Source organism: Aspergillus steynii (assembly GCF_002849105.1).
Source record: "Aspergillus steynii IBT 23096 chromosome Unknown P170scaffold_9, whole genome shotgun sequence".
Taxonomy (NCBI): Eukaryota; Fungi; Ascomycota; class Eurotiomycetes; order Eurotiales; family Aspergillaceae; genus Aspergillus; species Aspergillus steynii.
This window is the reverse complement of record NW_020194406.1, coordinates 584,640-597,311: the sequence shown is the minus strand read 5'-3', so window position 1 is coordinate 597,311 and position 12,672 is coordinate 584,640. Positions and strand designations below refer to the sequence as shown.

General features: G+C 52.7%; 5 protein-coding genes across 5 annotated transcripts; 3 read left to right on the top strand and 2 right to left on the bottom strand.

Annotated features, from left to right (window-relative positions):
• Positions 1-35: 35 nt before the first annotated feature.
• Positions 36-1,727, top strand: P170DRAFT_440605 (SEC14 family lipid-binding protein). The gene is made up of 4 exons (XM_024850120.1): positions 36-507; positions 575-716; positions 835-1,227; positions 1,315-1,727. Exons 1-4 carry the CDS (start codon positions 326-328, stop codon positions 1,687-1,689), a joined length of 1,092 nt encoding a protein of 363 aa, XP_024699601.1. The 5' UTR covers positions 36-325; the 3' UTR covers positions 1,690-1,727.
• A 205-nt stretch (positions 1,728-1,932) lies between these two features.
• On the top strand, positions 1,933-5,135 carry P170DRAFT_392452 (PalH/RIM21 family protein). Its single transcript, XM_024845976.1, has 2 exons — positions 1,933-2,363; positions 2,507-5,135. The coding sequence occupies exons 1-2, from the start codon at positions 2,255-2,257 to the stop codon at positions 4,780-4,782; spliced, it is 2,385 nt and encodes a 794-aa protein (XP_024699600.1). The 5' UTR covers positions 1,933-2,254; the 3' UTR covers positions 4,783-5,135.
• A 235-nt stretch (positions 5,136-5,370) lies between these two features.
• Positions 5,371-7,898, top strand: P170DRAFT_440603 (uncharacterized protein). The gene has a single exon (XM_024850119.1). It carries the CDS (start codon positions 5,595-5,597, stop codon positions 7,527-7,529), a length of 1,935 nt encoding a protein of 644 aa, XP_024699599.1. The 5' UTR covers positions 5,371-5,594; the 3' UTR covers positions 7,530-7,898.
• A 380-nt stretch (positions 7,899-8,278) lies between these two features.
• Positions 8,279-9,597, bottom strand: P170DRAFT_367476 (pepsin-like aspartic protease; the record flags this gene model as incomplete). Its single annotated transcript, XM_024844808.1, has 3 exons — positions 8,279-8,616; positions 8,698-9,224; positions 9,275-9,597. 3 exons carry the CDS (start codon positions 9,595-9,597, stop codon positions 8,279-8,281), a joined length of 1,188 nt encoding a protein of 395 aa, XP_024699598.1.
• A 1,740-nt stretch (positions 9,598-11,337) lies between these two features.
• On the bottom strand, positions 11,338-12,319 carry P170DRAFT_468009 (uncharacterized protein; the record flags this gene model as incomplete). Its single annotated transcript, XM_024852519.1, has 5 exons — positions 11,338-11,574; positions 11,604-11,637; positions 11,917-11,970; positions 12,059-12,121; positions 12,197-12,319. The coding sequence occupies 5 exons, from the start codon at positions 12,317-12,319 to the stop codon at positions 11,516-11,518; spliced, it is 333 nt and encodes a 110-aa protein (XP_024699597.1). The 3' UTR covers positions 11,338-11,515.
• Positions 12,320-12,672: the final 353 nt, after the last annotated feature.

Here is a 12,672-nt window from a genome sequence, read left to right as displayed (position 1 = left end):
AGCCACGCCAAGCTGAAACTCTTCGGTTGCAGAATGGACACTTTCCCCCAATCCAATCCCAATCATCCATCATCTCCTTTTCGGAAACTAGACAGTCGATCATCTTAAACTCAGCTGGGCGAATATAGAATTCTGTCTTCATCACCTCGCACCAAAGTCAAACTCGGACTCGTTCCCATATCCAGGTTAGGCATATGATAAGTTGTGTCTCGCTATAGAGTTTCGGATCTTCGCCCCCGTCATTCCCAGGCGGCTATTCTTCTCGCGCCTCGGCAGAAACTCCTGTCAGCTTATTGAATTACGTGTATCTGTGTGACATTCCACGATGACAGTCGGCGTCCAGAATAACGAGGATACTTCAAAGCCTGGGCACAAGCTAGACGAGGAGCAGAAGACTGCACTGGACACATTTGTCCGATTATGCGAGGATAATGAGCTTCTGGGTCGGCTGGATGGTATGGGGGAACGCGATGTTTTGGATGCGATTAATGACGAGACGGCGTTGATGTATGTGAATGTTTCTCGCTTGAATTGTTCTTGATCGGCGCGCTGATGATATGATGATATGGGACAGACGCTTTCTACGTGCACGCAAGTTCGACCCCGAGCCCGCTATCAACCAGTTCTTCGAGGCGATTCTGTTCCGCAAGGAGAAAGGCATCTTTGAGGTCTACGATGGGATACGTGTGGAGGATTTCGAAACTGCCAATGCAGTTGTGAGTATCGCCTTTTTTCCCACTCCGCAACATGCCTCACCTGCTTTATTTCATGTCTATGGTCTCTACAGTCTTTGCCTTCATACCAGTCATTCCTAAATGATGAACCGCTACATAGTATCCCCAATGGACAGGCCGTCTCGACAAACGCGGCCTCCCCATCTTCTTCGTGGCTACTTCCAACATCAAGCCTTCGATGTTAGGATTCAGCGGCTTCAACTATGGCTACGTGCCGAGCTCGGATTCGGACTCCGACCCACCTTCTACAGAACCTAATCAGCAGCATCAACGGATTGACGTGCTGCAGCTGGGCTCCGTGATGTTTGATAGCTACACTCGCTTCGTGTTTCCGCTTTGTTCCGTGGCCGCCCAGAAGCAGGTTACTTCCGCCGTAATTCTCGTCGACGCGGCGACCTTGACGCTGAAGCAGGGGTTCGATTTGAGGAATTTCGCCAAGGAGGCTACTTGGCTTCTCTCGACCTGTTATCCCGAAACGGTGGATAAGATCTTTGTACGTGATCTGTGATTTTCTTCTCCCTCGTCTCAGTGGCTCGTATCGCGGCCAATGGCGACAAGATGCTAATACCGCCGGTGGCAGGTTTGCAACTGTCCGTCCTATTTCGGCGCTATATGGAAGATCTTGAAGGGCTGGGTAGACCCAATCACTGCGGCCAAGCTTGTTTTCTTGGCTCCTGCAGAGGTGTATCCGACTTTGAAGGAGTATATCGATGACGATGACCTTCCGATCAAGGTCGGTGGAAAGTTGGACTTTGAGCACGGCGGGCCGGTGGACTTGAGTGATGCGTTTAAGAAAGCGCTGGGCCGTGATCAGTTGGTAGCTGGGCCACACAAATGGGTCTACGATGAGAAGGGAAGAAGGAGTGTCGTAGCGGTGGGGAGTGTGGATGGGAAGTTGAGATATGAAGTTGTTGCTACTTTGAATGAGTCTCTCGACTCAGGTCCAGAGGAGTGACTTGGAGGGCTAGAATCTAGAAAATATAGAGATTTCGGAGAAATGGCAGCAGTCCGGCGGATTGGGTCCCTCGAGGGTTCGGAGGAATTCGAGAGGACATGCCCAGAGCATGTCAGACGAAGAAGTAGGAAGAAGAAGAATGGACGAGCGGGACTCCACCCGAGGGCGGTGGGATACTGCCGGGGAATCTGGACCGACAGTGGCGGATCCTCGAACCACCTCGAGACTCGTGAATGGCCTCCCGTCATCGTCTTGAGGCTGATCGTCCTGTCTCTTCCCATCGTGTGTCCCTCATTACTCTGGCCCTGGTGCCTGTCGACTGTTTCCATCTAAACCCTACGTCCTATCTCTATCGCTCCACCCCTCCCCCTTGCTACTTATTCTCCGACCCCGACCGTCACCTGTCTTTTATTCCGACTATCGGCAATTGTCAAACGCGCTTTCATCGGGTGGTTTCGCAATAATGGGGATTTGAGGGGTTTCAGTCCGATTGATTCCAATGACTTCGTGCCCTATATGCGTTGCTCGGACCGTGACGTGAGTCGTGCAGAGTGTCTGTTCGATTATGGGGGACCACGCTCGTCTGGTTGCTCGCCAGATATGGGCGCAACCGACGACCACCTCCGGGAAGACGTACGAGCCCGGATGTACTCCGTTTCTTCTCCCAAGTGATGGTATGCTTGCCATAGATGTTTTGTCGCCCCGCTCTGTCTATCCCATGTGGCGAGGTTCAAGCTTGCCGGGAGTCGCATCGCCTTTCCAACCTGTCAGATAATATGGAGGATTAACTAACGTCGCCTGTGTCCATTTGTTCTAGGTGCATTATTCCTGAACCGCTCTTATTCAATATCACTCACTGCAAATGCGATATTCGAACCGGCCTGTACGAGTACGGCTACGGAGACTAGCCATGCGTCACCGATGCTTGACACCCGCGACCCCTTTTATTCATCGGTGACTCCGCAGCTCTACGCAATTGGCTGCGCGACGGTAGTCAGCTACTTACTTGTTATCATCCTTCTCATTACACCACGCACATTCTACGTCGGCGGGCCGGGCGGTGGTGCCAATTTTCTGGGCCGCCATGGTATGATCAGCGGATCGTACAGCGGGAACTCCTCCGTCGTTGGGGTTGGGGGTCGGCCATGGTTGCAAAAGGTCGCCGCAATATTAGTCGCAATATCACTTACCATCGCAACGGCGGACTCATTCCGGGTCGCCGAGCAGCAGTATCTTCACGGTTATTCGGACGCGGAAGCCCTAGCGGAGGAAGTCATTGATGGCATGGAAATTCGCGTCGTGAGAATCATATCCAGCACGTTCCTGTGGCTTGCGCAGGTGCAGACTTTGATTCGACTGTTTCCACGGCATAAAGAAAAGATCATGATTAAATGGGCAGGGTTCGCTTTGATTGTGTTAGACACGATATTCAGCACTCTGGACAAATTTCTCGTTCAAACTAACACGACGCGACCGCGATTATACGACGATGCGATCCCTGCACTCAGTTACCTCTTTGAACTCGCACTCAACTTGCTATATGCTGCATGGGTCATCTTCTATTCAATATCGAAACACCGCTTTGCATTTTTTCACCCTAAGATGAGGAACATTTGCCTGGTGGCCTTGCTGTCTCTCTGCGCGGTTCTCATTCCTGTCGTTTTCTTTGTGATGGATATTGCGAAACCGGAGATCGCAGGCTGGGGTACCTATGTGCGCTGGGTAGGCTCGGCAGCGGCGAGTGTTGTTGTTTGGGAATGGGTCGAGCGCATTGAAGCGCTAGAACGCGACGAAAGAAAGGATGGAATTCTTGGGCGGGAGATATTCGACGGGGACGAAATGCTAGAGGTGACGCCCTCCGAAGAGGTTGATTGGCCTCGCCAGAATAACTCTGGCCATGACCGAGGAGGAGGTACGGGTACGTCATCTGGATGGGGCGGCATGATGGGCTTAGGCCATCGCCCCTTACGCACCAGAGTTGGTCTTCCGAACAGCAACCGCAATTGGCAGTCTCGTCCTGTCGCCCAAAATCATGACACTTCGGCCGACTCTCGCCGGCGGAATGCCGCCCGACCGACACCACCGCCGGCGGCTGTCACGCCTGTCAGCCGGGCTGATACAACCAGTGCTGCCAGCACCGTGTATAATGTTCACTATCACCCTGTTTCGAGCCCAACTCCACCCGTCGCTATGCCGCACATGGAAGAAGAAGAGGAGAATAGCGACGAGACGGCTGCTGCAAAGGAACTGGCAACGTCCATGGAGGGACAGCAAGCAAACATGCCACATGATGGCCTGGAAACGCAGCAAACCAGAGATCAATCCCCCCAGATCATCAGTACTGATCACAGGTGGCGGACGATTCTAAATCCTTTCAAACGCCGACACGCAGCCTTGCCAAGGGAGGTTGCTTCCGCGCAGGCGGAGGAGCAGTTTCCTTATGCCGAAGAGGAAGAGGGCGTGGCACCGGATGACAGCGGAGAGCAGCACACTTCACGGCCAACAAATGACCTTTTGCCATTTCATAGAAGGACTCGACCTGGGTCAGGACGGCAGGGCTCGGACACTCGATTGCCCGTCACCGTCATTCCTGCGCGACGTCGAGGTCAGCATACATGGTCACCGCAGTGGTTCAACGATTCCAGTATCCTGGAACCTTCGCCTCGCCGACACAACACTTCGAATAATCGGACTAATCTCCCGGTGCGGGTGATACAACCACAGCCCCGACCCTCTGCTCCGTGGACGACATCGGATGCAGAGGGCAGTTTGGGTAATGGAAACTATGAGCTCCGCTACGATCCCGAAGCCGCGGCCCTCGTGGGGTTTGACGATCCCTCCTTTGAACCTCCATCGACAGGGGACATCCATCACGAGACGGTGCGAGTGAGCGTCACCGATGAATATGTGGATGATCTTGATCAGCAATCCCTTTCGGATTCACATCAGGAAGCGCCCAACCCGGAGTCTTCCAACCAACTCACGGTGGAACAAACAGGAACTCCAGCATCGTCATCGCGTCCTAATTCTCATCCCCCGCACTCACATAATAGCAGCCCCGGTGCCAGCGACAGCCCGAGGCCTCCGCAATAAAACCAAGGACAAAAAGGCGTTGATTGTGTGTTGATACCATACGGCGTTGCATATGGATAATTACTTTTCGGGTAGGGGTTGTAATGCTTGGATTTAGCCAGGGAGTATTGGATCTTTAGGGATTGATCTTTTTTTTATCTTGTTTTCTTTTTGTTTTCTGTTTCCCTCGTCTTGGTGCAATATACATGGCTTTGGGATGCAATTTGGAGCACGATTGGGCATTGAATTTGGTTGGCAACATCCTACTTGGAAAGAGGATTTTTGGAAAGCAGCAGGAACGGACTGTACAAAAAGATACCCCGAATAATTGGACAGGACATAATTGAGCCGGATGAATGAATACATTATAATTGACGTGAATGGAAGGCTCTAGACTACATCCTTTGATCGGCCGCTGATTAAGACTGCCGAATCCTTCATAAAACTTTCTCGGGAGCAGCAGCTCCGGCCAATTCCTCCTCTTCCGCTTTTCCACGTTCCGCCCGATTGCTCGAGACTGCTGCCTCTCGTCTCCTCCACTCCTTGCGTTTCTAGTCGATGCCGCGAAATCATCGCCTCTGGGCGTCGCACCATGGCGACCGTCAACCGGAATATGTTTGACGCCTGCGTCTCGAATGATCGGCCGGGGGGAAGCTCTTTGATGGTTCTACCGTTGAACCTGATCGCTCGCATCATTGCTCACGTACGTGTCCGCCTTGCAGCCTGCTCACTCACACGTCCTCGGAGCTTATTTGGCGACTAATCCGCTGGTACAGTTAGATGATCCCGGCGACCTCGCCCGTATCTGTCGAACATGTCGCGTTTTAAACTACATGTCCCTGCCCCAACTCTACCGGAACCTGACCTTGACCTCCTACGACAAAATTCGATACCGCGGAGATGAGCCCGAAGGCATGGGCAGCGCAAGCCCCTTCTCGATGGGTCTTAACGCTGTCATCACGCGTCCCTATGCAGGTCTCGTGCGATCGCTCACGCTGCGGGGTAATTGGCGAGAACAGGAGCTCGAGGAGCATGCGCGCGTGGGACGTGTCCCGGACTCGTCGATGATGCTCAATATCGCGGTTCGGGCGGCGGTCGACAGGATGCCGGACTTGGAGAGTTTCAGCTGGGAGCTCAGTACCAAGATGCTGGAGACTGTATACATCGGGCTCACACAGTTACCCAAGCTGACGTCGCTGACCGTGCGCTTTCCATCGAGTCGTCACCCGCGACCCATGATCACCATCCCCGCCCTACCTCATCTGCGCTATCTCAAAATCACCGATATCGATCCCCTCTGCTACCCCGATGATGTGTCGACGCTGCTCTGGAAGTGTCGCAAACTGCGGGTCCTGAAGTTGCATTGGTCGCCCCGGATGAGGACGGCGCAAGAGCCCAGCGTCATGCTTCACGATTACTTCCGCAAATGTATCGCGACGAGACAACCCCTTTCGGTCAAGACCATGGGGCTTCAGAACCTCTATGCTCTGCACACGGAAGACTTCCAGCTTGCTTTTAACCCGAAGACGGTCGACGATATTGTTATCCTCAACAACATCGGAACCGACGACATCAATTATATGAATACATTTGTCGACAGCACGTGGCCGAACAATCCACCCAAGGAACACATGAAAATCAAGTCCATGCGGCAAGACTCGACATCGCGGAAACACATCGATTTCCTGGCTTCTTTTACTGGGCTGGAGAAGCTATATTTTGTCAACGCAACGACCAACACATTAGACGACATCAACTCACCCCGACAATTGGTGCCATCCTGCTCTGCCCTCACCCCTCCGTCCGTGGACCAAGGCAATTCTCACACGAACGGTACCGCTGCGGTCCCGACCCCCGACTCCACACAGTCTACCTCCAATATGCAACCCAGTTTGCGCGATAGCTACCTCAACATCATCGTAACTAACCACTGCGCCTCGTTACGTCATCTCTTATTGCCTGCCCGATGGCCACTCTCAAGCTCCGCCATCGCGCGTCTCGTCCATGCCTCGCCACACCTAGAGCAACTGGGACTGGCCACCGATTTTTCAAGCATGGAAACATTGGGGCTCATCCTTCCGTTCTTGCGAAACTTGACTGCCCTTCGCCTGCTCGTCCCGACCAACACCGGATCTCAATCCACAGGCCAAGCTGCTCCGGCTAACATGCCCCGACCCTTGTCCGGTGTCAACGTGTTCACTTCCGCGCGGAACTTTTCCGACATTGTCGAGGCTGATGACCAGGTACTCTGTGAAAAGCTGAGCGAATCGCTCGCCGACCAGCAGGTCTTCAGCCGGCTGAAGATATTCGGCATGGGCCGCAAGGTCTTCCACCTTGGTGAATACTACACGATACCGTCCAGTGAGGCCCATCCCGAAACTCACGTTTCCCAATGGCAATCCCCGGCCACCGAGTCCAACTGTGACCCAGAGAAGACTCCGTCCAGCGTCCAGGACGACGGCGCCAGTCCCAACGGCATCCTCACATCTACCGTGGCACCCTCTGTCAGCACCAATCGATCACAGCCGCTACCCGGTCAGCAACCCAAACAACCTCCCCCTCCCGTCCTCGGCAAACGCAACCGAGACGACACCCTGATCGCCACGAAGCCGGTGGAAACCGAACTCCCATCTACTGAAATCTCCAACCCCTGTATTCCCCAGCACTTGAACCCGGAAGCCCGTCTCTGGCGCCGACGCGTCCGCCGAGTCGGATGGGAAGTCATCAAGCATTGGGAAATCTGGGAGCTGGACAAACAGGAGTTATGATATAATGACATCTGATTCGATCTCGACTTATTGTATAATCTTAGCGGGTACATAGGCTTTCTTCTCTTGGTTGATACACTCTGGTCTTCTTCACGGCATATATTTTTCCACATTGGTGCGGATGAGTTGATATGGGTTGGATGGGGTTTTGGTTCGATTCCCCCTTGTTTATTTGTCACTTTCAGAGCAAATAAAGTGGATGAGGTGTCGGCGTGACTGGCTTTATTGGGATTGCTTGATCTTATAGCTTTGGATTGCGGGTGCATTGGGTTAGTTCTTTGGGCTTTTTTCCTTCAAACTGACCTGACTTTGCTGGACATTGTTTGTACAGTAGATTCTATAATCTCCTATCATATTATACCATTTCATGACATCTGATTTCCTGAGACAGACGAAATGATGTTTGAGTTATGTGTATACCCTGAATATATGGAATAATTTGCATGCTGTGTGGGCTATATGTAAGACATGTAATTGCACATTTAACCCTTTTCAATACTCAATACTGTAGTTTGGGAGAATCAGCCTTGATAATTGGGCTTTTAGTCCTGCAAACCTACCAATTCAAAGCAGAGAGTTTGTCTTTATAATTTTATTCATTTTATAGATCATGCATTAATCAATATCAACATCAACAAGATAAACCACGCACCCCCAACTAAGCATGTACATCCATATAACATCAACCATCACAAATCATTACCCTTCCAAGCCAAGCAGCACACCAAAAAGCCAAGCACCTAAATAAATTAAGCCTGCTTGGCGAACCCAATCCGGGGCCCCTCAGAATCAAACACCGCATACTGGCTCTTCAAGAACACGTCACCGAGGATCGAGAGCCCCAGACCAGAGTTACTCTGGATGCCGCCGAAGCAGGTCTCGCCGTTCTCGGTGACGGGGGCGTAGTTGATGTGCTTGCCGGGGACGACGGCCTTGTAGTCGCCGATCACAACGGTGAAGGTGGGCAGGTCGGTCGAGCATGGGAACACGTATCCGCCGGCGGAGTAGTCCTCCTTGGCGCCGTCGACTTGCTTGTAGTAGGCGGAGACGATGGAGTCGTCGATTAGGATGAGGGTGGTGCCGGTGTCTTTGGTTTCGGGGAGGGGTTGTTAGTTTGGCGATATGGGGGAAGGAATGGGGGACATTGAAGGGGGGGGGAAGGACGTACCGGCAATAGCGCTGATGGAGTCGGATTTAGTGGCACCGTCACCGACTGCGTATCCGTCGGCCGTGAACTGCCAGAAGCCCTGGGAGGTGTCGACGTCGGCGTAGGTGATCTCGCCAGAGTACTTGCTGTCGTCGATGAAGCCGAAGTCGTAGGATCCGGCGGCGTGGTACTTGAGGGCGACGGCGAAGAGGGGCGAGTCGAGCTGCGACTTGACGGTGTCGAAGAAGGTGGTTTGCGCCTTGGGCTCGACGGTGTTGATCGAGCTGAATGCCAGACCCAGCAGGCCGTCGTTGTTCTTGTCCTGGGTGAACTCGGAACTGATGGTGCTGGCGGCTTCGACGGCCTGGGACTTAGCCGTCACGCCGCCAACCGTCACGGTGTCCTTGTAGACGTCGCCGCTGGCGGAGCTGCCGTCGCCGTAGGAGATGTCCCACGAGGAACCGGACAGCTTGGTGGCGCTGGAGGAGGGCTTGTAGACGCTGTGGCCGGACTGTTCGGAGGAGGACAGCTCGGAAGAGAAGACCCAGCTGTGGTCTGGTTAGTATTGTGCAGTTATAGGGCTGGGGGTTGAGCTTACAGATCGGCAGAGCCGGTATCAAAGTCCAGGTTCAGAGTGGTTCCGCCAATTTCCACGGGCGTCAGGTACTCTGAGTCGTATTCTTCCGGCTTCGTCACGACAGTGCCCTTGGCGGCAGCGTCCTTGACACTCTGGGGAATGGTGGCTCCATACTTGGCCAGAAACTTGGCGTACTGAGCTGGAATGTTGATGCTTTTAGGGTTGGCAGTCTGCCGGGTCAGCTGGTTGACCGTGAAGCCTTTGCGAGGCTGGGCATGAGGCAGGGCCGAAGCCACAGACGAGAGGCCCAGGGCCATCGTGGTGATTTTGCTGAAGACGACCATGATTGCTGGCTTGGTACTTCGAACAAGCGAATGTAGACTATGAACAGAAAAGAATGTCTGAAGGGGATGTGAAGTAGATGACCAGGAAGCCCAGGGCCTCAGACTCGTAGAGGATGTGAGAGAGATTGAGATGGTAGTTTCCAAAGAGGCTGGCATCGTAGCTCCCTTATATAGGTTTTCCCTCTATTCTCTCTCCCCTCTCGGCCAGGCCATCGTGATAGGACTCTATGCCCGAGTTCATCGCCCTCTTCCTCTTCTAGGAATACCAACCTGCCGATCCTCCCCAAACGAAGCAAGTTTGGGACCGGTTTGACAATAGTCACCATTCAGCGAGCGCCAAGATAACAGCAGACAAGGGCCCCGGTGCATGGCGCAAGAGAGAGGCCGACACCAGGCGAGACAAGCCTTGCCAGTCCTGCACCCCTGGGGTGATGAAGGGAGGGCCCTTGCAATTTGCATGCACGAATGCTACAGCCAAGTGAGTAGCATGTAGCTTGTTTCGGACAAGACTTGACAAGACCTCTTGGCCACGGCCGATAGATGGGCGGACATGTCCGGATCAGTCCTGCACGATGAAGGCCTGGGGCAGAGGCCCTCAATCTATCGACGCATTTTGATTCGAGGATGAGTCGACGATCTCCATCGAGACGGATGAGGGAGCCGTGAAGAGGGGGGAAGCCGGACAGGGGGGTGAATCCTGTTGGATTGCACGATCGAAGAGACGGCTGAGAAAATGTGAGGTCAATAACAGCAAAACCAGTCAGAATGGAAATCCATCACATGGTAGCTGAGGCTCCCCCGTCGGAGGCCCTGACGATCGCCGTTTCCGCGCTCCATTGGCGTGCTGTTGGCGTTACTTCGTCTCAAATGTTATGCAGGACCAGTATCCACTCGTCCAGCGGACCAACAGGGCCAATTCATCTATCTTCGGTGTGGAAAAGGCACGATGTGACTGTAAAACTTCGACCGTCGCGCCAGATCCCCACACTCTTATCTCCTAGTTGGTCGATGGTCGCAAGCACCTCATTTCGTCCAGCGGACGACCGTCGCGCATCCCCTTTTCTTTCGTCTGTTCGCTGGTCCGTGTCATCTCCGATATGAGGTATATTTTGATTGGGGTTTCAGAACCCCTCTTTTAAATGAAGGTGGTGATGACGGACAAATGAACGGAGTGGTGGGCCTCTTGTCAGGTCACCGCGTGAAGAGCCCGGGTCCACCCTGATTGAGCTAATGCTTAGCGTTAAGGCTGACGATCGCGGGTCAGGAAGAGCTTAGCCATTAATGCATGGCTTGGAATCACATTCCCACGGAAGTGATTTATCGAGGGTGTCTGGCAGATGCCAGAATGATGATCCTGTCGAGGGCAGAAATGAAGCGCTGCAGCTGGGCAGCACGTGATATCAGGTCACCGGCGGCCTTGTCTGCCTGATTTTCCATCTTCCATCTTCTGCCTTTCAACAAGAGGCTACGCCGATGGACGGTAAGGGCTGGCCGCAAGCTCAAGATCGTGCTTGATTGTACCTGTTCTTGCTTACACAGCCATAACCCAGAGACATGGATTGCCTGGCAAGTATCGGAAAATAGGTAGCCCTAATATTGGATTCCAACCCCCGAGCCAAGTGAATAAAGTAAGCACACAGCGGAAATTATCTTCTAATGGTATCTCACCATCCCCTTACTTCGGAGGTCTATGTCGGAATAATTGAGAACTGGACTGACTGAGGCTGAGGGGTGATAATACGCATACTCTGTCTCCAAGCCCTGCTCGGCTTAGCAAAGAATCCAGGTCTTGTTTAGACCCCAGTCTATCTCAGCAGTGACACAACCATTATAAGAATGCCTTAATATTGGGGTGACTGCAATCGAATCGTCCTAATTATAGGCGTCAAGTATCACCATGCCTTTATGGTCCTCAGCCTTACAAACCAGGCTCTAGCAATGTGTGGGCGTTGTAGATGGAGATAATGGTGATTTTAACTAGACAGATCGTTATATACTGGATTTACAAAGATTGTGACTTGTTGTAAGTGGGCAAAGTTCCTATTGATTTACATTATAAAAACGAATCCCACTAGCCAAAAACAATCACCAATGTCTAGCAAACTTCATCCTACCTAGATAGCTAACGAGATCCAAACAGCCCTTTCACCGCAGTTAACACCTCCACTTGTACCATAACCTAAATATCCCTACCACCATCATACCCAAAACCCAACCAGGCCATTGAGGAAGTCCTCGACCATTTATACTCAACGGGTCCACTACAGCAATTAACCAAGCCATTCGAACTTAATCATCCGAAAGAAATGATAGACTCACCGTCCAACAAGCAACGGGATGGTTCGCCTGACCGCAATGAATCCGATCAATATGCTACAGCAACAGCAACCAGACCCAAACATTAGTTACTCGGCGTCGAAGACAGCAAGCAATGCATGACAAGACTGAGATCGATACTTACGCTAGGACCGCCAGCCATCTGGATGCATTCCGGGCGGGATCGACAGTCCGCGTCGGCGTGGCACTGTTTTGGATTTGATGTTAGGGTACATATAGGGTAAATACTAGAATGGGAAGAGATAGATCAGGGGCAGCATACAGCAGACCCATTACCGCATCCGTGCCATCCGGGGTCCTGGGTGTTGGCTTCAGCAGGTGCAGGCGCAGCTAGGACAATGGCGCTCAGGCCGAGCACGGTCATGAGGGTGGAGAGAAAGTGCATGGTGGATGTAGAAGGTTTGAGTAGCGAGTATGAACGTTAATGGAGGTAGAGGCTGGTAGATGGACATAGATCTCGAGAGAGGAGAAGAAGAGGGCTTTTATATCTCTCAGGTGGTAGTTGGGCGTACGGTCTCAAAAGAAGGGACCGAGGCTGGCGAATGATCTATATGCCTCAGTCGGACAGGGAGGCCTTACATGACTGTGCCTGGACGTCTGTCAGGCTGTATCTGAGGTTCCTTTCTGCTTCGTTTCCGAATTCTGTCCTTCGGTGTATGTTGGTGGCGGGATATCACAGCCCGATTCAACGTTTCCTAGTCCAAACGGCTGACCAGGATTCCGAATGGCTGTCAGGGC